The sequence below is a fragment of the Mytilus trossulus genome, chromosome 11 (genome assembly GCF_036588685.1).
Source record: "Mytilus trossulus isolate FHL-02 chromosome 11, PNRI_Mtr1.1.1.hap1, whole genome shotgun sequence".
NCBI classification, from domain to species: Eukaryota; Metazoa; Mollusca; class Bivalvia; order Mytilida; family Mytilidae; genus Mytilus; species Mytilus trossulus.
In genome coordinates, this window is record NC_086383.1 from 44,121,820 (window position 1) to 44,149,417 (window position 27,598).

The following is a 27,598-nucleotide window of genomic DNA, read 5'->3' on the forward strand; positions in this document are numbered from 1 at the left end:
TTGTTTATTAGCAAAAACGAAAAAGATTTTTTAAAGATTTGTTCCGCTCGACTTTCATTTATAAATCAATTTGCAAAATTTATTTTTTAACAAGCTTTGTGGTAATAACTTAAATTATACCGTTACGTGATACTCCTTACACGACAGTTGTTTTGTTTAAGTGCATTGTGCTGATATTTGAAAATGAAATATAATTATGTTTATAATTTTGCACTTAATAATTCATAAACTAAAAAAAGCTTAACGTTATAAATAAACCTAAAGATATCTATCTTTTTTCTTGTTCAGTTTAAAAGAATATATGGTCTGACCTAGAGAATGAAGAGTTATATTCTGCATAACTTGCCTTTTAGATAGTTCGCGTACATGAAATGTTTGAGACACGGTTTTGTACACTTCCTGACAACCATAAGATCATCTCCTGTTTTTTTTGGTTTTGTTTTGTATTTTCTAAAGAATTCGTGTTACTTAAACTCTATTTTCCTATGAAGCATGTCATAAACAGACATATATTTGTCTGGTCGTCAATCTGTTCATTATGCTGTCCTTTTTCTCTCAATCTTGTGGTTAAGGTTGTTACATGTAGGAATAACATGCAGTTGAAAGAAAAACAACACTTAGTGGTACCATGCTGTGACAATTCACAACAAAGCAATCCCTATGTACACTGTTGAGAGTTTTATAGAGAAAACATGCGTCTGGCATACACAGATTTAATCCTGGAATACATACGATGAGTTTATCTACTGACTTTCACAGTTAACTCAAATCTTAGTATAAACTAGAAAAACAGAGACCCCTAAAAGAGTTGAAAATCGGACTTGACACATGCTCACATGAATAGATATGTCAGCATGCATCATTGGTCTTCGTAATTGATTACCATCCGGTTTTCTGATTCTGTTTAAGGTAACTTTTTGAAGGAGTTCTAACTTTTTGTGTTTTGATATACTTATACTACATTTGTATGGTTTTTTTCTATTTATCTTGTATTTTAATTATTTGTTAGCCTTCAATTGTTTTGTTAACTTGTTTCTAGTGATTAAAAAAATCTGTGAGTGAACATCTATTCCGTCTCGAAGGGGGATGAAATTCCAGTGACACATTTGACCCTACCGCATTTTTGCGCCTGTCCTAAGTCAGGAGCCTCTATTATTTGTTAATCTTGAGTGTTTCTTAATTTTAGTGTTTTATATATTTTGGAGTTTGGTGGGTTTTTTTTTTAACTAGTACATAATTTGTTTAGGAGCCAGCTGAAGCCCGCCTCAGGGTGCGAGATTTTCTCGCTGTGTAAAAAGATCCATTACTGGCCTAAGGCTGTTGTCTGATCTTTGGTCGGATTGTTGTCTCTTTGACACATGCCTAATTTCCAATCTAAGCTTTATTCTGTTTTCTTTTATCCTTTGGACTTCGATTAATAAGAGATTATTAAAGAGTTGAAATCCATTTTTAAACAAATAAATTATAAAATACTTCCATTTGCACAATTTGATATAAAAACAAGAAATGACAAAAGAAATTGTCATGGCAAGATGATTTGATGATTATGTGAAAATTGCTTAAAAATCGTATATCACAGATTGCTTCAATTCTTTAAATTGAAATAATATCTACTATGTAACACTCCCTTCTATAGAATCTGACTCCATCGCCGAATTAACTTCTATTACCCATTTTTTAATCCAATCCTCTTTCTCATTTCCCATAAGCTCATTGTCCCGAATATATTTTTTCACATCCGTATATGCATATGAATCGTTAACATCCCGCCAAGTCCGCCATGTTTGTTCGGATGGAGATCTTTCTATTTCCGTTCTCCCAGAATCATCCTGAATCATATCCTCGTGCAAACTTTTATTACGTCCCTTTTCTTCTAAGCTCGATTTTTTACCGTGTGTGCTACTATGTTTCGGACTAAATACCGTTGGCAGTTCATCAACATTAATAAGCGGTTTGTTTGCTTTTTTCTTATCGGCGTCATACTGATTATCAATCTCCTTGTGAAGTTTCTCAATCTTATGATTGATCATTTCTTGTTCATGCCACTTCCGAAACTGTTCAATTTTCTTACGAATGGAAAAATTTTCATCTCCTTTCGGTTTTTTAATTTCCCTATATCTATTTCTATCGAGTCGTTCTACTAATCCAATTTTATTAGTATTTAGTAAAAGGTTAGGATTTCTATCACTTTCGTAACTTTGTTGAAGATTTAAGTTTTTATTTCTACTATTTTGTCGTCTGTCAGTTTTTGCTTTCCTGTCCGTTCTCTCAATATAAGGTGAAGTTGCATGTTTATTTTCGGACATGAATGAATTGTCTTTCGTTATCCTTTGCACTTCTACAATATTGCCATTTGACAATTGAGAAATACGTGTTAACTCTTTAGCAGCGTTAATATTTGGCACAGGTGATATGTTTTCAACCTTATGGCTATAATTACTGTGCATAACATAAGGTGTCGTGACGTCATTAAGACGGCTGATGGTATGTCCATTAACCAAGCCCACATCGTTGTTATCATCGTGGTGGGTGTTGAAGCTTGTCTGAGTGTCTTTTCGCATCTGCGATTGAGCAATTGGCGGGAAAAGTGAATATTCATGTCTTTTCTGCCTTGCACGTTTTTTCATCAATAATTTGGTCTTTCCTTTCGGATTATGACTTTCAAGTGCCTCCTTCATGAATGAATCAGTTTTATCTTGTCGATGTGAAGGAGAAAATGTTCCGTCCTCGCCCGCTAGGGTGTATTTTAACATTGTCTTTTGAACTGTTCTGTAAATTCAAACTTCCCTCGAAATGCGAAACACAGTTGTCAAAATTCCAGCGGTTTTGGTCCAATAACAAGGCAAAGCATTCAGATGAGTTCATAATGTGGTATCATGGTATCTGAAAAAAACAAATACACATTTTACTTTTCTTAACTACCATGGTAATAAATATAATGATATAAACATTTAAAAATATATAATAGGAAACCTTCAAACATACATGTACATGTATATTGGATGCAACTGTAACCTACCTTTTAAATTCATAAACCGTATTATCCTTTTCATCCTTGTGAATGCTTGGAACTATTGCATATTGTGACAATGGTACAATTATCATTATATATAAGTGATAATAAAACCGGAAGTGTGATCAACATGAGTCCGATAGCAAGAAAAACATGGCAGCAGAAGATATAGAGATCTAACAGTACTAGGTATAACGTTTGAAAATTTGAGTAGAGAAGGCACGATGACGCACAGTAAAATGCATGGCTTCCTTGTTTGGTTGTAGACATTTTGAATTTTGGTGTGATAATTATTTGTTTGTAGTGATTGGGTCAAAATGACGCCATTTCCAATTTGACATTTATTTTTAATTGTAAAAATCAACCTAGAAAGTCTTTTGATATATTAAATAATAGTAAGCTGTGATAATACACGGGTATGTTTTGCTAACAGTTTTCTCTTACAAAAAAATACGAAGGATTGGTAACAAGTGTAGCATAAACTAAATCAACTCTCGTTTATCATGACGAAAAGCTTGACTTTCGGAAAGTAGATCTCAAAATTTGGTAAGCTGGTGTTAGAATACTAGGAAAGCAGATAATAGATAGGTAAGCATATTTTAGAATTGGGAAGCTAGATAGGTAAGAAGACTTTAGTATTTGATAGCAGCATATTTTAGAATTTGGGAACAGACTTAAGTATTAGAGAGCAGAATTTCGAATTGGGGAACAGCATATTTTTGAATTTGGGAGCAGACTTAAGTATTGGAGAGCAGAATTTCGAATTGGAGAGCAGCATATTTTACAATTGGAGAGCAGACTTTATAATTAGAGAGCAGAATTTAGAATTGGAGAGCAGCATATTTTAGAATTGAGGAGCAGACTTCAGTATTGGAGACTTCAGTATTAGAGCAGAATTGAAAATTGGAAAGCAAATGTTATTACATGCAATGTAATGTAAACTAATGTGTTTTTTCTGTATACCTTTGTCCAACTTAGGTGATACCAGAATAAAATGATATATATATATAAAGCAGCATATTTTAGAATTGGGAAGCAGACCTCAGTATTGGAGAGCAGAATTAAGAATTGAAGAGCAGCATATTTTATAAACGGACAGTAGATTTTAGAACTGGAGAGGAGCAGATTTTAGAATTGGAGGGAGAGCAGATTTTAGAATTTGAGGGAGAGCAGATTTTAGAATTGGAGAGCATATTTAAGTATTGGAGAGCAGATTTTAAAATTGCAAGGGGATGTCATAATTAGAAAGTTTATGCAAGAAAACAATATTGATAAAATAAAAGAGGATGGGTCATACATGAATCATACATCAAAACAACTGATATAACACAGGGGGGGGACTGTGCATGTTCACATTTACATGTACCACAACATTTTGAAGATGAATTTCTCGAGATATTGCTACGACGTAACCGTTACCGTTCATGCATATTACAATTTATTTATAATGTTGTTTTGTTTACAATCAATAACTAAATCTTTGTAGAAAACAAAACAGTTGTTTATTCCCTGAGTGGCTCAAAATAAAATTTCAGTTCATAACTTTTTGACTATATATATATAGTTGATTGAATTACATGTAAACATGTTTCTATCTTTCATTTTTGAGGTATTATGGCAGTTTATCAAGTTAAAACTGTCGTTCTATTTGGTTAAGCTAGAAGGTAGTGTTCCAGTTCGCAGTTAATCGGTTTCATTTTTCACCCTATCAAGGAATATAAATATTCGCAATTTCAATTATATTTATTTGAAGATTTGCATAACACTTTATAGTTAAAAATTGTATTCTTACATTAACATCTTCGAACATGCATATATCTGAAAAATTTCACTATTTGAATTAAATCCTAAATGTATGATTGTATCTGCAGGGGTGGGTAATATGTAGTTTTTTTAACAAGACACAAAGTATCCTGTTCCCGTGGCGTACCATTTTATTAAGAACAAATTGCCTTCTGAGTAAACACAGGGATCTTTTTCCCAAATACTATCTGCATTTGAGTTGTATGTACACATACACTAACAATGTAGCATCATGCGAGGTTTATTTTTTAGTCGCGGAAGCAAACGATTTACACTCCTGGTCATTCACTGGAGACAATCACCCTTTCTTTCTTTCTGTTTTTTTGTTTAATGTTTTTATACACATCATCATAGATTAAAGTTGTACTCAGTATACGATGTATTCTCTATATTACAGAGAGAAAATTCAAATTGTTTTTACAATTTTGTTACAGCCTTATACAAAACAATTTTGTATTAATGGCATGAAATCAAATTTGTCATGGTAATGAATGAAATTGTGTGACAATAATGTATAATAACACGTAGGTGTTTTGGTAAAAAAAAAAGATTTTATCACTAATTATTTTTTTCTTTACTCGGTTTCTCAACATCAGTAAACAAATTCCTAATAAATAGAAGGTCGTGATAATTTAAATTTACAAGTTTCTTGCTGTATACTATAACCAAATAATGTTTGCCTTTTCTGGCAGCTTGGCAGCGATTTATTTTCCCGATTTCCTAACATTGTTGATGAGTTCGTATCATAGAAGATGATATTTTGTAATATTCGCGACGATTTATATTCGCGATAATTATTTCTTGCAAAAGTCGCGAAAATATAAATGCTCCGAAAATAAGTTGGTTTGCAGTAATATCATCACTAAAAAGGGAAATTGATATTACCAATTAAAGTTCATACGATAGTTAAAACCGTTATTCGTTTAGTCTTAGTTTTCAATTTGAAAGGCGATTACCAAATATGTATTACTTCCAATGAGTCAACTATTCTAGGAATGAAATAGATGCAAGCTACCGTATATATGTCGTCGTACTGCATTCAACAACGAGCCAAACCTATATCGTATAGTAAGCTAAAAGGCACCATAATGACAACATTCACTCGATCATACTTACAGCTTGAGTTATCTTATATACCGAAATTAAAAAAAACATAAAAACGAATATAGTAAACAGCTACCAATGACCACAACTGAATTACAGCATCCTGACTTGGAACAGACACATTTTTTCTAGTCAATTTGTTGTTTTGTTTCATAGTTCGGTTGGTTTCTCTTTCATTGAAGAATTTTGAATGTCCCCTTTGTTGTTTTTTTTTTTTTTTTTTTTTTCTCGCTTCTTTCTTAAATCGAACAGTCAATGCTTCTTTGAGTAAAACATAAAACTGATTACAGACATTACAAACGATATTGGACAGTTCAACTCGAACTTTCCTCAAGACACCAATCGAAAAACAACATGCAATGCAAGACTTTAGATAAAAGAAGATGTGGTGTGAGTGCCAATGAGACAACTCTCCATCCAAATAACAATTTATAAAAGTAAACCGTTATAGGTCAAATTATGTACGGCCTTTAACACAAGCCTTGGCTCACTAATGTAACAGAATTCTATATGCGACACGTGATCCTAGAAATTAACTTTCATTGTGTACGACGGAGAGAAAAATTTAGAAAGACAAAATTGCACAAAAATATGTCCTAGAACCCAAAAACCTTTAGAGAACAGCCAAAGCTCATATTTTAAATTTCCTTGAGTAAGTTAATATATAACTAAGTTTGAAATCAATGCAATGTTAAAAATTATGAATTAGAAATTAACAAACAAATAAAAAATGCCCATAGATACCGGTACAAGATAAATAAGTGAAAGATTGAGATAAATTGTAAATAGTATTACAGTAGTATCGGTTTGAATAAATGATATGATTAAATTAATTACAACTGGTGGAATACAATGGATGATTAATATATCAGATATTTCATAAGTTATATTTAACAGAAAACATAATGCCAATCATCCAGACAGAACCTTTGGTTGAGGTCATTATTATGTTATTAACCTTAATGCGTACATTGCTAGTGTTTGCATTTCTTTGGTTTATTACTCTGTTTCCACAATGCGATCGTTAACGTTGCCATGTAATAGATTTCTATTCAAATATTTGCTTCTGATCTCGAAGTTAAGTGATGCTCGTTTTAGCATCGTTTGGTTTTCAAATGTTCAGTTTGGAGAGTTGGCAAAGACGGAAACTTCAGAAAAGGCGCATCGAACGCACAAAATGTTTAGAAGTGTTATTTTCATTTAAAAGCTTGAAATGGACGATTATCTAAAAAAAAAAAAATGGACAACATTCCGCTCAAAATATCTTCTATGAAAAGACATTCCTAAGTTTGCAAACATTTGTACACACTTCATTCACGGTCTGTTATCTATTTTTTTGGAATGACAAAGAGTGTAAGTTGCACCCTTGCAGTCCGTAATTTTAGTCACATTCCTATTGTTCAGTTCTCAGTAATACTAGAACCAGCTTGACTAACATTTCATAGTAAATATATTCTTTAAGTCACCGAATGTGCGTCCTGATCTTAAGTAACCTCAGTGGTCAAATGGTCATATAGCCATTAGGAGCCCCAACCCAAGGAACAATAAGAGCCTCAGTAGCCAACTTTGAATCTGTCCCTAAACCCTATAGAAGGCTTCTTAATTGATAAGTCCTGATCTTTCCAGAAAACAAATAAGTTGCACTTGAAAAAAAGACTAATATTCCATGCCAAATCTTTTTAATAGGGTTTTTTTTCTTTCTTTTTTTTTTTCTTTTGTTCTTAATTGATAGCTATTATATATGACCCAAAAAGTGTTCGTTCAAAACTTAGGTTTGTTGACTTTGTATCTTTTTATAATTAATGTTACTGTTAAGCATATAATACAGTCATCTTGTAAGTGTTTTAGATAGATAATCAATCAAAATGATGAAATAGAAAATAATATATATAGCACATTTCTTGTTTATTCTTTTTCTTGTTGCAAAACATCATCCCCAGGTAGGGTTGAGCACTCACATACATGTAAAGCTCCGCCATATTTTTCTACACCTGTCCTACGTCAGTAGTCTGTAATTAAGTTGTTGGTTGCTGTCTTGTCATATTTGTTTTTACCTTAACTTTAGCAATTTTACATTGTTGCATATAAGTTAAAGCCATATGTTTCTAATCTTAATTGTTCCACATTTTGTCATGTCGATGTTTTTTTATAGCTGGTATGATTTGTGCTCATTGTTGAAGGCCTTGTGATGACCTATATTTGTCTTTATTCTTGTTATTAAAATTCTGGTGGGTAGTGTTCTCATTGACAATCATTACATATCTCCTTACTTTTATATAGAAAGCTTAAGGTTTTCTTGCTCTTAGAATTGTTGTTATTCGATTTCTCCAAAATTATCGAGTTTTTCAAATATGTAAAATATGGTATATTTACGTAATATTGAATTCCTTATTCCTCTTGGTAAAATGGTAATCCTTAACGTGTTGTACATGGTTATCCTAAACGTGGTAAATTGTAATCCTTTAAAAACACTACATTTTGCTTCCTCAGTTTGTCTTCAATTATTACAAGGCTTTTTAATCAACAGATGTCTATTACACATCCAATTAGTTATCAAAATCGTAAGGTATTCCTGTCAATCAAAACATACATGTCTATTTCATGTAATTGGGTAACTGTTAAGACAGGTTTTCTAATACATATTTAACCAAAATTAATCGGATTATTATGAAATGTCAATACTACCCCACAAAGAATTAATATTACTTAACAATGAATATAAATAGCTATGGTTATAATTAAATATTAAACCTATTCCGCCACAATATTTAGGTAAGTGAGGGGAGGCCGTAGTTAAATGGAAATAAACTACTCCTTGATTAATTATAACTGTATTACTTGACATTTTTCCTAAACCACTGCTTGGTAGCATTTATTTGGTTAAATTAGAGTTATGGAGGGGAATAACGCGAATCAACACTGAAAAACTGAAATATATATAACACCACCCTCACTCCAACCCCAAACTAATAAATACAGGTGAAAGAAAACAATGAAGGAAACATATTGAAACTAGAACAGCTAGAATGCTTTCTCTTTATTTGTCAGAATGCATTTTTTTTAATAAACAAAAAGGAAACGAAACCAATGATAAAAAAAATGTTTGATAAACATTCTTTCTTTATATTATGTATTGAAAGCAGAAATTCCATTCATATAAGTACTGAATAGGATTTTCCCTGTTTTACAGTGTTGTAAGATTATAAAATGATCTACCACTTTTGTAACAATGTAAAGCCTCAAGATATTCCGATACAGCAACTTATAGCAGAGACAGAGAGATAGAATGGGAACCATAATTTGAATGGGGACTGAAAAACGAAAAGAAAGAACATATACATTGTATAAGGGAGACGAAGGTACAAAAATGTATTTAAGATGCAGAACATCATGTCTCTCTTTTATCATATGAGTATTCCCCTTTATCATGATCATTTATATGTTTTGTGTACATATTTTATTTTGCTTAATTAAGTAAAGGAAAACTCTCTGATAGTTAAAAATTTAATGGGAAATTAAAAGTTCAGGGACAAAAAAGATTGCGACAAGCACAAACAAAGTTCCTGCAATTGTTTTTCGGGCAAACCTGTGAATTTTAATAGTATTTCAAAAATACTACAAATAAATTGCATTATCTTTCGGAGCATTTTTACACATATTCTCACGATTTTTCTATTAAAAATATTTCTATCTTTACAAAATCTTGATCTATCTTTATAAAGGCTTGACATAGTGTTCCTTAACTAAGTCTTTAAAGCGTTTTTGTACAAGGATTTATCCTTACAAAGAGCAAACACTTATAGAAATAGCTACTATCCAAACCAAACACGTACAATAACGATTCATAAATCTGAAGAATTAAAATCTATTGCAAAGTCAACTTCTTAACTATCAACTGCCGTATACATCTCACCTATAACATATCTTAAACGTAATATCATTTTAACAAATATTGATTCAAGAGTTGGGGTTCAATAAGGGTGTATCAAAAAAAATTGTAGAAAACAGAAAAAAAAATGTATCGGTCTGTATATCGCCGTACATTTTCTTGCAAACATAGCTAATAAGAATATTAATGGATGAATAAAATTGAGAATGGCAATGGGGACTTTGTCAAAGAGACAACAACCCGACCAAAAAGCAGACAACAGCCGAAGACCACTAATGGGTCTTTTTAATTCCTTACAGTCCCTCTAAATTCATATTCTCACAACACTGAGATTCCGGTTTAGAAAGCGACTTCTATTTATTACAACGATTTTCGATTTACTCATTCTAACCATACTGTTTCTTTTATTAATGAATTATACTCTTAAAGCATAAATCTATAATGACTGGCGGTGTACAAAAGAAACTTATCAAGTCATGAGAAATGTAAACTTGAAGATTTCAGTTGCATTAAATAAACATTAAAATATTCGATTCTTTTTTTAAATCACACCAAACTGCAATTTGATGAATGCAAGTTAATCAGAAAGTTATGATAAAAAAATATTGTTATACATCGACACAAATTTACATAGTAAGTATACAAATTCGTTCATCACAATTGAATTAAAAAAATGTGACATGAAATTCTTATGTTTAACAAAAAAAAACCTAAAAGTAAAACGTTTATATCAGCATGTATGATCCATGATTTTACAGCACTTTTTAATGATACTGTTTCATAACATATATAAATAAAGCATTTCTTTCCAATAGTTAGTTTCTCATATTCATCAACTTTAAATTAACCTTTTATAATGAAACGTATGTTTTAATGGGAAGTAAGCTTATTTTGTTCGACTGATATTTCGAGGGTGCTAAAATGGGCGACCAAAGACAGACAGTATCATAGTAAAAAGAAAATAAGAAAGTAGACAATACAAACAAACTATAGATATAGGAAGATGTGGTGTGAGTGCCAATGAGAAAACTCTCCATCCAAGTAACAATTTAAAAAATAAACCATTATAGGTTAAAGTACGGCCTTCGACACATAGCCTTGGCTCACACCGAACAACAAGCTATAAAGGGCCCTACAAAACACAAAGCTAAAAACTAAAGATTGAACAACGATAAATAAACCACAAACAGGTATGACAGGAGTAAACTCGTGTGCTACGGAAGGCTAGACAGTTCCGGATTCAATCTGATGATAATATATTGTAAATTCTATTGCAATCAACCAACTCAGAAAATGATAAAATGGGTTACCTTGCACTCCATCTTTTAACTATAAAAATAAAAAGATGTGGTATGATTGCGAATGGAATATTCTCCGCTAGAGATCAAATGAAGTAGAAGTTGACAACTGTAGGACACCGTATATTGATGTTAAATATCTCTTTCAAAATCCCAATAGTTCCCGACAGGATTAGGTCTGCAAATATCGATAACAGTAAATTAAGTCTAGTTCTAGTTCAGTTAAAACATATTTTATTTGCATAAATATAAAAAGGGATAAGACACAAGTTATTCCATCTTCGCTAGCCAAGGGTTACGATCCACTCCCGCTCTCTTCTGCTAGCTATAAGGGTTACGATCCACTCCCGCTCTTTTCTGAAGAGAGCGGGAGTGGGTCGTAACCCTTGGCTAGCAAAGATGAAGTTAATCCAACTTATATAATCTCCTCCCGTGAACAATTTATAAAATTAGGGTATGAACAAAGAATGCATGCAACAAAACATATTATGATATATATTGCAATTTTGATATGTAAAAAGATGAAGGCTTACTTTACACGATCCAAGTATTGGGAAATATCCAAACGTACGTTTCATTGAACACATGACGATGGTAAGCACTTCACTTCCAACTGCAGGCAGTTCCTGTCAAACCGAATCATTTTTAAATTTCTTTTGTGCGAAATTCTAAAATCGTTTGATGTATTATCGTTGGACATTTTGTTTGTTTTTCGCCATTCATTGAAAAACGATTAATGTGTACCTTAATGACATTGCTCGATTTATTTTCAAGAGTACAAAATAAACTGCCATTTAATATACAAAAAAACTATTAAATATTATGCACGTATGGACAATGATATGCTTTCACAGAAATCCAATCGTTTAACTTATAAATGGTTTAGAGTCCCTTACATCAATACAAACCATTTAAAACCCGCTGACAAATGTCTCTAGTGTTATTGAAAATTAAAAACCAATAGAAAGCGAATTAAGTGGAACATTTTTATAGGTTCCTGACTTGTCCGTTACAAATGAAATATAATTCATATTTCATTGAATAAACACGATGTTATACTAAGTACATTTATATTAAGTCAGCTAGGATTATTAACTAGGTAATAAAGGTCTATATAGTTAGTAATTGGCGTACTTTTAATTTGTACCAACTAACCGGCATGATATATAATCAATTCGTTCGAGTAAAGAAAATGAGATATGGGTGATTGTCAACGAAACAAACTTACAAGGAATGAAAAACATCACTTCTCTCCTAATATGTACAGTTGTTTAACAGCACAACGTGGGAGCAAATTACTAAACAAGTAAGCCTTATGAATGGCTCCTTTTGCCAGATAGACACAAAGCCCCTAAATTCCCTAAGAAAAAGACTTAAAACACAAGGTATCGAACTTAAAGTACTAACAGTTAGAAAAGGTAAGTAATAAACAAAAAAGGCCAGTTCCAACTTATAAATGAACCACATTTGTACAGACTCAATCTTATTAAAATCTCTGATTTCGCTTTACTATATATTAGAAATCAGAGATCTATATTTTAATTAGATTTTTACAGACTAAAATTTCAATCCGCATATACATAATAGATTTACAAAAAGCACGACCAGTTGCAAGCATCCCTTTTTAGATGTTATTTTCAGAATGTCAGTATGACATCATAGTATACCTAGACAAAACAATCTTTAAAAAGCCATGTCTAGTGCACGATCTCCTTTTAAATGTTTCTTGGAGAATAGTTTAAGTATATAACTGTTAATTTTGATAAAAAAAAAATGAATAAAGCCCATGACAATAACAAAATGATCAAACAATATCATTTTATGTTCATCAACAAAAACATCCAAGGCTTATATAATTATATATAAATTTAAAATCCATCCCCCTTCTGTGCCATTCGTTTATGTGACCTACATGTACATTAAATTTATATTATATTTTATATTATTGAACAGCGATCTATTATAAATGTAATTTCCATTTCAAACTTAATTAATTTTTCATTGAAAGATTAATATTTGACAAACTTCTTACTCTAATCCATATTAACCATATTTTAATGTGTTAAATAAATAGAAATTTCGCTACTTTAAATGACAGGAACGCCAACAATGTTAGCTGTTAATAATTTATATATTCGACTTATAAGTATGTGTGTACAAAACGTTGAAGATAAGGCAAAATCACCTAAATGTAATTCATGTACCCACTATACTTTCTAGCTAAGCGTTCATACATATTGTGTCTGCAGTTTGATTAAAAGACAGTCGCATGCGTTGATTAAGCTATTTCTAAAAGGATGTTCCAACACATGCTAGTCATATGTCCCGATGCAAAATCATTAGTTGTCAAACAAAAGAGGGGAGGGGGTACAACCCCTCGAACCTGGATTTGTCACTAAGTTATGTCACATCATGACAATACAACATTATTATTATTAATAAAAATGTACTTTATTTGTAATTAAGAGGCTGTGCACATACATTGGTTATGGAAGTTCGGAAGAACATAAACAGGTTCATCTGACCTGAGAAATTATACTCGCCTATTTAAAATTGAACACATTTGTTATCATTCAAAATAAACATGGTCCCGCAGGTAATATTTGATACAAAAATGATTGAGATATTTCAAATATTTCAAAAGTTCCATAGACGCGTTGTTCTGATGTGTTATTCCTGGACGGACCCTGGATTCGTGGTTGAAAACATGACCAATAACCGGTAATCATAATTTAGTAATTTAAAAATATTGTATTTTCTATATTTTATTCTGATTTTATCCATGCCAAAAAAAAAGCCTCTTGATTCGGGAATATATACTGAACCTCTCCATATTTATCAAGAGAGTAATATACGGTCTTCAACAATAGGCATATATGCCTTTTACACTTCTAAGAAAGCATATGGTTTTGGTTTCGATCAGTGTGCTGATCGTACATGTAGTTCTACATACTTCTCAAAATCCTGACCCTTTAGTCTCTTGGGACACTGTGTCTGAATTGCAATCATATCAGGTCTTCTCGTTTTTTTTAAATATTTGTGTCTGTTCTATTTGTCAAGCTTTTAACTAAATCGTCCAAAATCTAGACAGATGTGAATCAATTTAACCAACACCAAAAAGTTTCTGCTATCAATATTAAATTCACTTGTTGAACAACATATTTAGACAACCCAGGAGTTTCTTCTTCACCTTGGGATAGGACGGTATTAAAGTATTCTCCAGTGATGGCGACTATTTGATGGCCATATAATTTAGTCCCTACAGGATCTCTCCTACCACGAGGTTTATGAAGCCATCGCAGAGCATTGGCATTTTATGACTTATTCGGGTTATACGGTAATGTACTCTATCTGATAATGTTCTCAATAAATTGTGTAAAGTATTTGGTACCTTTTAGTAAGTTTCAATGGCCAGGTACTCGTGGGTATATACATTTCATTTGCTAAATAACACAAATAATAAACGTTTTAAATTAGTTATCTTATCTTCTTTTTTCAAATAGAGAGTTTTAATGGGTTAACATTGTGTACTTTAATCGAACAGGAATAAGGCTTATGTCGACAAGCTTTCAATGATATCTTCTTTTCAATTACTAAATGTTTAGCCTACGAAGGTTTATAATAAATATCAGACAGTCATAACCAAGTTGAACATATTTATTCCTGTGGAATTGATCCCTGTAGTATAATATTCATAAATGAACGAACTCTATTACAAAGCAATTGTAGTAGATATAATTAAGGTTACATATCAATTTCATAATTACAATTTGTATTTAAAGATAATAATTTTCGCCTCATAAACCTACCTTCAAAAACATCGCTACATAAATCTCCAATACACGATATTTCTTATATACAATATAATAAATGTGTGAATTTAAATTAAATTATTATATATCCTATTGGTATATTGACATTTAATATTATACAGAACGACAACACAGCTCTTTGAAATGTATAATGAATATTATCTACATACCACAAGTTCTTTATAAAAGATGTCCTCGTAGAGCAGATTTTCATTTTGTGTAATTTTCCCTAACATAAATATTTGTTTGGCCGTCTGTATTCCGTTGTTAACACGTCAAGTTATGATGTCTGTTGTTCTCGCCATAATAGCTCTATTGATCTGTGTAAAATTTGACCTTAAACGCCGAGTGAACAGAAACGAAATTAAACCAATACTTTCTATGATCGTAAATACTAAAAACAATATCGGATCCCGTATTGTTTTTCATACCCCTTTAAATTTTGACAAGATTGTTCAAAAGAATATGAGGTGAAGTTTTGCGGTATCAAATTTTCACAAATAAACTTAAATGGCCTTTCGAGATATAAACTCATAAACGTTGTTTTGTATATAAATCAATATCTACCTATAATTTAGTCAATTTTATCTATACACGTTTTAATTTGTCGCTTAAAATTCCTTGTGAAGGTATTATTTCTATCGGATTTTAATTTGTCATTTAAAATTTTTAATTTATAACTCTACTGTATGAAAAATACAAATCAATATTTTGAAAGATGAGATTAATTTTGGTTAGAAAAAGTACAAGGATCAGGCTAAGAGGAATTTTCGCAATACGCCACGTTTAAATGTACCATTGTGAATTCTTTGTTTCTTATTACAGATCACTTATGGTTATTCTCGTCACGTTTTGAACGAGATCTATATGTCCGTAATACTGATTGACAATAAATCAGAGATTGGGAACTTTTAATCTCATAATGAGAACGAGGGCCAAAATTTAGCATAACTGAAGTCAAAAAATATAAAAATAGGCAAATGAAATAAAGAATAAAAAATAAAAGGTGCCAAACTATTGGAAATAAAGAATACGGGAAAAATGAGTACAAAAGAGAGAAATGCCTTTTATTTTTATGGTTCAAGATATTAACGAATAAAGAAATGGAGGCCCCCCGCCGGTCCAACACCCTTCTGTATGATATTTCAGATGATTAGTCGGTCAGTCAACAGACTAGCCATGTCCATATAGTATGTGTCTTTGATATAGTGATCTATGACCGAAGTAATGAACTCTGAAAAGTATATTTAAACTCCTTGTAATTTGATATAAATTGTAATTATACGAAAATTTAAGGATAATCAGTATGTATTACGTTTTGTTTGAGATGTAATTATGACCAGAAGACGAGGCCCCTCATGGGGGGTCCTAGTAATCACGTAATCACCATTTTTTTGCCAATATAATCACATAATCATTAAATATTTGCTTATCTTTAGTAATCAAATAATCATAAACTAAAAATACAGTCCTAGGTAATCAAATAATCATGAAATATTTGGCTTAATAATCAAATAATCATTAAAAAAACGGCCAAGTAATCACATAATCAAAAACCCCATGAGGGCCCTCGAAGACCAAAGTTTAATATAAAAAAAAAGAGAGATTTTCCTAAGAGGACAAGAACGCACGACATACAACATCAATTTTATGATCAAAGGAAAAAAAGAAAAGAAATGACAAATAGGAACAGTTCACAAAGCACTGCATTTCTATTAAGAAAACTATAAACATTACAACACGGCCGGGGCTCCGCAAATAAGCAGTTAAACTTTCACGAATTCAAACCGTTTTGTTACTTATACAATTTGTAGTTACTTCTGGTTATAATTCGCATTCGGTGCGGTCCACAAGAAGGAAACGAATACTTCTTTGGATTGTGGCAAAGACAAATAAAATAAGGTAATTATGATGTGGCATACATTTTTCCTAACGGTCGACCAAAAGGCGTCAGTAAGTGATTTCTTTACATAACAAATTAACTTTTATTGTTTCACAACAAACGATGTGATTTATATACGAAGAGGGATGAAATACATGTAGCTTCAAAAATGTATATATTTCTAAATTCTATATTTTTAAACAAAATGTTGCCAAACATCCTCTCTCGATCTTTTCATCTCTTGTGTTCACAATATTTCTACCATTTTTCTTTATATCTTTATCTAGTATAATAGAATTAGTATAATTATGGTTAGTACCCTTATTTCTTTTAATGTACCATTACGTTTGTTCGTTATGTATAAAAGGAAAGATTAGGATAATACCAATAAAAATGTGTTTATTAAGACCCAATCATAAGGTGTTACTTATTACATCAAATTAAATATAATTTAATCTTGGACTAATACATGTATACAGTAGTCACAGATATAATGCGATATAATTCTCTCTCATTCTTTAATATCATTCACTAAAATCTATTATTTGATTAAATGAATTACTTATTCAATAATTTGTACATATTATATGTTTCTTATATAATTTCTCCCAAAACTTGTGATATAAATAAATTAAAAAATCTATGTCCTTTTAGGAAAGGAATGAGTTTCAAAGTTTATGAACGACCATATATTTAGTCCTTAAATAATATATTACGGTGTCTCGCTTATCACTGCATATCGCCTGCATTGTGTTGAAGACTCATTGGTGGCCTTCTGTTGTTTTCTGCTCTCTGGTCGGGTTGTTGACTTTTTGACATATTCCCCATTTCCATTCTTAATTTTACAAAATGAAAGTGTAATGAAAATCAGAACAGGATAACCATTTAACTCGATAGTAATATGCCCCCCCCCCCCCTCCTCAGCCCCCCCCCCCCCCCCAAAAAAAATATATATAAAAACAAAGAATAACTAAGTACTGCATGTATACATAGATAATTGCCATATGTTCTGCTTTTCAACTCTGATTATTTTTGATTTTTTCTTACTTTTGTACCGTAATTTGTTTGCACAACATTTTTCGCATTTGATTCTCATTAAATGATCAATAATGTATGTAAAGTTTTATTTCTAAATCAAAGTGAAAAACAATGCCATAGTTTCTAAAAGTCTAAACATAATTTGTTCCACTCGACTGTCACAATAATTCCAATATATTTGTTCAATTACCCAGATACAACAAATCATTAACGAACAATAAGTTGGAATTCTAATTAGTTATATCATAAACAGAAAGGGCATTACTGTTCAAAAAGGTTCATTAAAAGCGAAATGATTTTTGGAAAGGTTGACAAAAATTGAATACACAAATGGTAAATAAATATATTACTTACATGAAAAAATGATTGATTATGATTTTATTGTCTATTAATCTCTCATATATCATGATATCAATTCATTGAACAAATATTGAGAAAATGATTAATTTCGCCGTACTGAATATACTAAAAAGTAATTTGTTATTTCTATTAAATTTATTTTGCACCGGTTGTCATTTTTCTTACTAAGAAGAAAAAAGGATTAGTTGGAATTTGTCAAAAAAATTGACAGACAGAAGAAAACCGACACATGATATCAATTATTGATTTTTTCGTATGCTACTTGTATGGTGTCCAGTGACAAACACTACACACACATATTTGAGACTTACATAAAAAAACTTGAAAGAAATATACAGTCATTTGTTGTTTTAATATATGGTTGTTTAATGAAAGATTTGACAAGCACAATACTCATTAAAGAAATCTGTTATGGTGGTTATATGTCTATGAGACAGCAACACAACAAAACAGAAACCACAAGGTACATATTATCCACACTGTTCATACGTACTGTGTACTAAAGATTGGATGTTTTAGCCTGGGTTAAAATGGTTGGACATTTCTAATGAGACAGAAATCAGGATCAACTTTTTTCTAGTAAATGAAAGTAAAACTAAAGTCATCGACTTAAAAACTATGCAACCTCGACCCCATTTCCTTTCTCCCCATCCAAACAAAAATTTACACTATGTCTTATACAATGTATATAATATTGCTATATTTTGCATTGTATTCAAAGTTATTGGCACTAAATAATAAAATGACATTGAATTTTATATTTGAAAGCCTATATAAAAACACACTGTTTGTGCGATATCTATTTGGAATGCCTCCCTATTCATATTATGTAAAATTCTATAAAAACATAAACGAATCTTACGCAGACGAAACGCACGCCTGGCGTACTAAACGCACGCCTGGCGTACTAAACGCACGTCTGGCGTACTAAATTTAAATCCTGATATCTTAGATGAGTATTTTTACAGTTTTTTCTTCATCTTTTGGTATTTAAATTATTATTAAATAATAAAATCTTCGTTTTAAAATGACATAATGTTGTAAAAACTTTAAATTACGCATATTAAGCTGTTAAACGACAAACATTAGTCAATATTCATAAATGCTACATGCATGAAATGGAGCCTTCAATCTCAGGTATTGAATTGGAGAAATGGTCCCAATCTTCCTGTTTTGTACATACAATGAATAAGACATCTTATTGCTAATTATTATACGTTTTTACACATAAGGTGTAAAAAATGTTAATATCTGTCCTGCATATATTAGCTGTTGAAATTAAATTACGCATCCACATGATATAAATTCATATCAAACCAACAAATCCAAATTACCACCAAATAAATCTAAACATGTACTACTCCAAAAGTACCGCCAAAATTAATGAATATAAGACGGTGTGATTTGAGCTGAAATGAGACAACTCTCCATCCATTCCACAATTCGTAAAAGTAATCAATTAAAGGTCAACGTACAGTCTTCAACACGGAGCCTACGGTTGAAGCTATAAAGAGCCTAAGGATATTATACATGAACTTCGCCTTAAAAATTAAAAATACCGCTTAATTACGTAAATATATTTTAGAATACTGAACTTCGCCCATTTACGTTTGCTTTCCCTAAAACAGTAATACTTTGCTTTCATGTACTAGTTTACCCTGAAATGTAAATTTTGACGAGAAATCGGGGTAGGATCGAATTGAAGTTTTTTTTCCAATTGATATGTTATTCCTGCTTGAAATTCCTCGTTTTATGATTTTCTTTTCCCCATCTTTTGGATCAGCATTAAAATTTTCCTTTCACGTGTTCCCCTCGTAAACAAGTAACAGTGCTGTAAATATTTACTATAAATAACTCACGTGTTTTTATGTTAAGTTTCCATCCGTACAAACAACCATAAAATGTCACTGGTCATATCAGTTACTATTTTGATGAAAAAATCACTAAAATGGAATAACATTGCATGTTGAAAGTTATCACTTTATATCCATCACGCCTATGCCTTTAGCAGTTTGACTATGTTTTCCATATTTTTATTTACCCGTTAATAAATGACATTTTTCGTCATTTATAAAGTCTGTTTGTTATTATAGATTTTCATACTTAGACATGCAAAGATTATTGATTTTTGTAACAATTTTCCAACTAAATAATTAGCATGAAAGAAATTTTCTGTTTCTTTTCACACGTCAATGTTGAAATTATTTAATCATTCTCAAATTGCTGACTTTCTTAACCGCATTTTGTTGTTCAAATCCTCATGTAGTCTTACGCGTAATCTTTTAATATGTTAAATAACTGTTCAGACATATGGATTTTGCAGTAAATAGTATGGTTTCATGGATCAGAATATCTACGCTTTTAATGCAAATTTTCAAACGAATATCAATATTTGCAAAATCTATTATCTACATGATTTACATGAATATATATCCTTCATTATATTTTATCGATATGTGTTTGAAAACGTTTCTATATTTCTGTATCCATGTAAGATTGATATATTGTAATCCGATCTGTCATTACCTAGAGATCAACCCTCGTTGACGACAAAAATTTCGTTCTTTCTCGATAGTGAAATATTTAAAAATAACAATATCAAAATGCATTTTAAAGTTTAAACATTAAAGTTAACTTACTGCGGCGGGTATATATCACAATCAAAAAAATGAGGGAGGGGTGAAAGAGGGGGATGATAGATGCATGGATTGTTGGCTATTTGACATCCAGTGGCAACTGAAATGGACATCCAGTCAAAGAAGATACCATTAGTGGTATATAATTAAACTAAGAAGGTACCATTAGTAATGAACTACAATGTATCAGTCCAAGAATGTACTATTATTATTGTTTGACTCTCCGTTCAAAATTGTACCGTTATCGCTGATTAATCAGTCCTAGAAGGTACGATTAGTAGTTGATCATATACATATAAGAAGGTACCATTAGAGGTGGACTATCAGTACAAAAAGGATACCATAAGTGATTATCCTCTTGTCCAAGAAAATACCAATGATGGTGGATTGTCAACCTAAGACGGTACCATTATTGGTGTACTATCAGTCAAAGAAGTGTCCATTATTGGTTGACTATCAGTCAAAGAAGTTTTCATTATTGGTTGACTATCAGTCAAAGAAGTTTTCATTATTGGTTGACTATCAGTCAAAGAAGTTTCCATTATTGGTTGACTATCAGTCAAAGAAATTTCATTATTGGTTGACTATCAGTCAAAGAAGTTTCCATTATTGGTTGACTATCAGTCAAAGAAGTTTCCATTATTGGTTGACTATCAGTCAAAGAAGTTTTCATTATTGGTTGACTATCAGTCAAAGAAGTTTTCATTAATGGTTGACTATCAGTCAAAGAAAGAACCTGATTGTCCTCCAGTACAAGAAGATACCATAAATATGGACTAATATTCGAAGAAGTTTCCATTTGTATAGAATTTCAGACTCAAAATATATCATAATCAATATCAGTCTTAGAAGGTAGTACAATTAAGGTTGGAATATCAGTCAAGAAGATACAATTATAGTTGTCTACATTCAAGAAAGTATTACCATCCGTTAAATCTTCTTATTTATTTTATACTTACATGATTTAGGTAATTCATTGTCTTCAAAAAGAGACACCAATGGCAATCGACAAACATAAACTTGATAATACTAACAAACACCATGGCCAAACATATAAACAATAACTAACTTTTCCAAAAAAAGTACGCAATAAACCAAAGATAGGGCATTAAAAACCTCTTTGAAAATCTGGAGTGAACTCAGGTGCTCCCGAGTAGTTTATATATACGTTTCCATTCTATAAATTATGTATTTAATTGATTGAGTGATTGTTGATGTTTTAACACCACTTTTTAGCGCCACTTTTGGACTATTTCATGGAGGTCAGTTTTACGGGTGGAGAAAGCCGAGGTGTTCGGAGAAAACTAACAACCTTTGATAGGAAAACTAACAATCCTAGTCAATTAAGATTGAAGTCGAGTACACCTGCACGAGCGGGCTTCGAACTAACAACCTCAGTGTTGACTGGTTATTGAACTACTTCAGACCACTTGGCCACCGAGCCTTCTCCATTACTATGTATTTGAACATAAACCTTTGTTTTAAAACCAGTATTGATATTATATCTTTGTCCGTTGATTTTTGTGTTTAAATAGTTTTACACATTTGGCTGTCATTATAATTTTCTGAATTTTCAAACAAAAAGCCAAATTCATACTGATGTATTAGTAATGTTTACTTTGATTGTTTGATAAAATGAAAATAAAAGCACTTTATATTTAACTAATGGAGATAAAATGACATGTATCCTCTACTCTTTATCAAACGTTAGGTTAAAAAGCTCAATACATGTAGTTAATGAGAAACGAACTTATTTGTCTATTTGTATTTTAAGATACCATGCCTTGGTTACAACTGATCGATACAAAACCAAACAATCTTTTCATGTGTAGCTGAGAGTGTGATATCTCAGATTATTACCCCGAAATACATGGTCAACTGAGGAGAAACCAAGGTCGACAATGTCTTTTTGAATTTCTCACCCTCTTAGATATGTGTTTTTTTTTTCTTAAATCTATTATACTGAATGATCTGTTTTAACTGTCTACAAAGTTTCCAATTATACGAAACGTCTTGTAAATATCAACCATTCGTATTCAATAAAGCGCACATTTTGACCAAGCGTCACCGTGAAAAGTATTTGACATGGGATAGAGTAAATGTCTCCCTCGTATTAACCAATCAAAGTTTGGCATTTTGACATGAAGTATAGAAAATTGTATAATCTAATGTTTCGCAAGTACAATAAGGGCCATGGGATGAATTTTTACTAAATTTTATTTATAAAAGGAGATGTCACAGAGACAACAAACCAACATCAAAACAAATAACAGAGACATTTAGAGGTCAACTAAGTACTGTCTTAAAAAATAGAAAATTTCTACACACTTTGTCAAGTTTCGTGAATAGCTAAGATTACTTTGAAATCAATTTAACAGCAATTATCAAAGATCAACAAACAATACTCCAATTTCCCATATGCTAAAAAGTATTGAGATATAACAAAAAAAATCAAAAGGAAACCAGCGAAGGAGTTCCTGGCTGTGGAAAGGGTTAAATGAACATGTGACGGGGTTAAACTACTTAATTGATGTATCTCAACTAAATTCCTTTTTTAATTTTAATCTGTGGAACTGGGAATATTTTACTTATATATTATGTCCCAGTGTGGAATAACAAAAGATGCATGAGAGAACTATATAAGAAATATAATTTTATTATAAATTCAATTGAATAAGAAGACATGTGCATGATGTGACTTGACTCTCAGCTATAGATCTGTGTTTTTATGTCCATACAACGATATTTTATTTTTTTATTTTGCATGATTACCATTCGAAATTTCAATAACAACTGAATAAAACATACCATTAACTGATTGATCATGGTCCTAATGAGGCTTGAAAATTCAAGCAATTTAAATCTTAAATCAGTTATGGTAATGCTTTCGTCAACTCAAAGTTTTTTTGCGGAATTCAAATGTTTCTTTTTTTCTTTTGTTACATGTAATTAGTCCCAGGGTCTTCATGATAGTTATTATAAATTGGAATGGGAAGACTTTTCATTGAATTCATTTGAATCAAATCAGGTACGAATCAGTGCTATGCTTATTAAGGATATTGCATTTCATATTAATGAAAAGCTTGATACAGACGAATGAATACTTATATAATATAGTATATATAACTTTGAACTGGGGTCAATATCTTGAAAAATGCACCGCCACATTCTACTTAATTAACTCATCATAGATACCGGGGTTAAAATGTTGTACGTCAGACGCACATTTCTCTAGAAAAGACTCATAAATGAAGCTCGAACCAAATACTGGTACATCTAGAACGAATAAAGGACGAAGTTTTAGAGTATTGGTGCCTCAAAATTGTTAAAGGTTTAGTCAAATACAGCTACGGTAATCAAATCCAGGCGTTTGATAAAAATATTCTTTCGAAATTTACGAGATTCGCAACGGAAAGGTCATAAATTTTGACAACTATGTGTATGTAACAAGAAAATAGTTTAACTTTTGTTACCAGAAAGAAAAAAAAACTTTGTATAACCGAACAACAACATACAATCGTCCTTTTCGTGTTACAAAAAATATTTGGCTGAAACCTTATTAAATAAAACAATAAATTGAAAGGATATTTTATAATTTAACATGACATGCTCTTTTTAAGCATTGAAATTCTGTACAGGTTTGTTTTAGGCATTGTGCAATATTGTGTGTGGGGTTTTTTTTCTCAGTTTGTCACAATTATGAAAGGAGTAGGTCCGGTAAGACCCATGTTTGGCCCAAAAATGAAGCAGTTTTACAAATTTATTAAAATATAAACTTTTAGACATTATTGGAAAGTATAATGCTTCTGCTACATAAATATGGGCTGTTTCTGACAATACAATGCACATATATCGGTTACTAGCATCATCAAGTCATGCTAAATTACTGAAATCTTCACAATCTTAGCATTTGAGTACTATTTTAGACGGTCTAAAATGAAAGTGGCCGCATTTGTGTTCATTCATTATATTGAAATGTAAGTTGTATTTGATGATAATACATAATATATATAAAAGTTGAGGATGAACACGGATGCGGCCACTTTCATTTTTGGCAAAAAAAAACATCTGAAAAATAAGATTTTTGGCATATTTGATAGATTTTTCATATTTAAGCTTTAATCGGAGCGTTTTTAATGGGTACCTCAGTTACAATCTTCACATAAACTAATTAAATCATCTGAAATAGACACTTAACTTTCGTCAGATGAACCTGAAGTTTGAGGCCAAAATCTTCCCTTACTGCACCTACTCCTTTGCTCTGAAAGACAACCACAGCTATTAGAGTGAACTTCCAAGGACAGTATACTTTCATAAAATATATCAGCAGGTAATACTTTAAGGTTGCATTTAGACAATGTATAAAAAAGAAGATGTGGTATGATTGCCAATGAGACAACTATTCACAAAAGACCAAAATGACACAGACATTAACACCTATAGGTAACCGTATGGCCTTCAAAAATGAACAAAGCCCAAACCGCATAGTCAGCTATAAAAGGCCCGATAATGTACATATTCTATGATACATTTTTTTTATTTATCAATATGCGTTTGTTTTGTTTTTTAATCTGAAAGTTTCGTTTTTCGTCATTTGTTAACTATTATACCGTTATTGTAAGCTGATTTGTTTCTGAATTTTGTAATTAAAAAAAAATAACATTAAATGATATTAAAAAAAATTCTTAAAATTTGTGTATTTATTTAAGGGAATACATGTCTAGAATCATGTTTAGATATTTCCCCTTTCACAGAGGAAATATCCTTTGATTCGGTAACAACATTAACAAATATTAAGGGGCGATAACCACTACATTTCCCACAGACTTGTCAACAAGTGCAAACATTCAAAAGCCAATAGATTTAAACTATAGATTTCAATACCTGTACATTTATCCCAGCACGATAACGTTTTACCAATAGTTTATGTAAAGAAGACTAAAGTTCTTGTGTGTATAGATTTACACAATTGACAAGAAAGCACAAAGATGTGTTATATAATCGCTATTATATACATCCATGACCCCACGTGTCACGTTACAGAAAACGATTTAAATAGTGTTAATGTACTTGTGCTACTAATTTATTATGCATTGATAATGTCACTTTACGAGTTAGTATGCTTTTAATTTTGATAAATATTTATGTATTAATGCATATTAAATGTTTGAATATATATTCATCAATATAAATTGAAGAATAGTTCTTTGTGATTTGGTGCAGAGCCATGACGCAAACAATCTGAACATAAAAGTATTGAAAAATCTTGACAGATAAAAAAAAAATGAATACGATAATCAAATCAGAAGCAATGAGTTATCCCCCTTCATCAGAGTAACGTCATATACAATCAGAAAGTTTCCAGGACTTTGCTGCTGTTGCTGCTGATGCAGCTGAATATGATTGTGTTTACTGTCTATCAGTGATGCATATACAAGACTAGAACATGAAACCTCCATTGATCTGGATCTCCATGCTGAGATTGTTTAGAATGTACTAGTCTAGATCTAGCAAAAGTCCGTTTGATGATATGTCAACGTACTTGAATAAATTGCTGTGATTCCTTTATCATGTCGTATTTGATTTTACTCCTTGATGCCACGTATCTAGAGTAGATTCAGCAAATGCTTATTTTCAAGTCTTAGGCTTGATCCATCTTGGGATTGATGCCACGACCTCCTGTACTCCAGGCAAAAGCGCTTCCACGAAATCGAGGAAAGACTTTCAAAAGTTCTTATAGAGATATCGAAGGCGATCGGGACATATTCAGAATGAAAAGCCAGGAAGATGGAGCTTGTCAGCCATGGTAGGCAATCGTCTATGGGAAGGAAAATCCAGACAACCGAAATCCATCTAGCATGGCTATTCACCGGGAAATGTAAAAAGAAGTTGACTACGGGAACCACTTAAAAGGAACAACTGAATAGAGTGAACGAGGACATACGTTTACAGATAACCCAATGAATGTGTTTAGTGAAAACAGAAATGCGGATAGGGACAAGAAGTGTGGAGTCTTAACACCAAAGTAAGGAGATGTGGTATGATTGCTAATGGGACAACTATCCACCAAAAGTTCAAATGAAGAGGATTTATGTAATTATACATGTTTGAGAATAGAGTGCCACTCTTTTTATTAAAGTCATAAGAAACGAGTGACCGGTAAAAAAAATAATGTCCTTCCAATTCTTGAACCAATGCATACAAACCTCAAAATATCGAAGATTAATAAGAGCTGAGCAGAGTTATATAGACAGTGGGATAACCAATAATCCTGCTTATTTGTTTCACTACCAATTCAATTACGTTGATAATTAAACACAAAATATGCAACTAAAATAAAAGACAAGACTCACCTCTGTATACATGGTTTCCAGGAGTTCCATTTAGACAGACATTCATTTGTAATGGAAATCCGTCGATCATTTATTCAGATCAATCCATAGATCCATCCATATATGTGAAAATACAATCGTTCAATGTACAAACACGACCCATTAAGTGTATATGTATGCACACTAAAGTACACTACAATGTACATACATGATATATCGTTGACAAATGTTTTGTATGTTCCGAGTATTAACAAGCATATAAAGTAATTTTGGATTTCGATTTATAATATTTTCACTCTAAAATAACAATCTTAATAAATCATAATCCGATAATTTAATTTTAGATTTATTTGTTTGCGATTAATCAAGCATTCCGGCTTTTATCCATTATTTCACCTTATTACCCGTTAAAGTTAAACTTAATCCATCTC

General features: G+C 31.5%; 1 protein-coding gene across 6 annotated transcripts; it reads right to left on the reverse strand.

Annotated features, from left to right (window-relative positions):
• Positions 1-1,433: 1,433 nt before the first annotated feature.
• Positions 1,434-27,598, reverse strand: LOC134691157 (uncharacterized). Of its 6 annotated transcripts, XM_063551448.1 has the most exons (3): positions 27,189-27,598; positions 20,059-20,142; positions 1,434-2,883 (listed from the first exon to the last, which is right to left on the reverse strand). In XM_063551448.1, the coding sequence occupies exon 3, from the start codon at positions 2,751-2,753 to the stop codon at positions 1,614-1,616; it is 1,140 nt and encodes a 379-aa protein (XP_063407518.1). In that variant the 5' UTR covers positions 2,754-2,883; positions 20,059-20,142; positions 27,189-27,598; the 3' UTR covers positions 1,434-1,613. The 6 variants fall into 6 exon arrangements, with proteins under 6 accessions (XP_063407518.1, XP_063407517.1, XP_063407516.1 ...); XM_063551447.1 differs by lacking the exon at positions 20,059-20,142 and having other exon boundaries at positions 27,189-27,597; XM_063551446.1 differs by lacking the exons at positions 20,059-20,142; positions 27,189-27,598 and adding an exon at positions 15,090-15,436.

Excerpts from the sequence above, each read along its gene's own strand:
- LOC134691157 (XM_063551448.1), bottom strand. The coding sequence starts at position 2,753 with ATGTTAAAATACACCCTAGCGGGCGAGGACGGAACATTTTCTCCTTCA.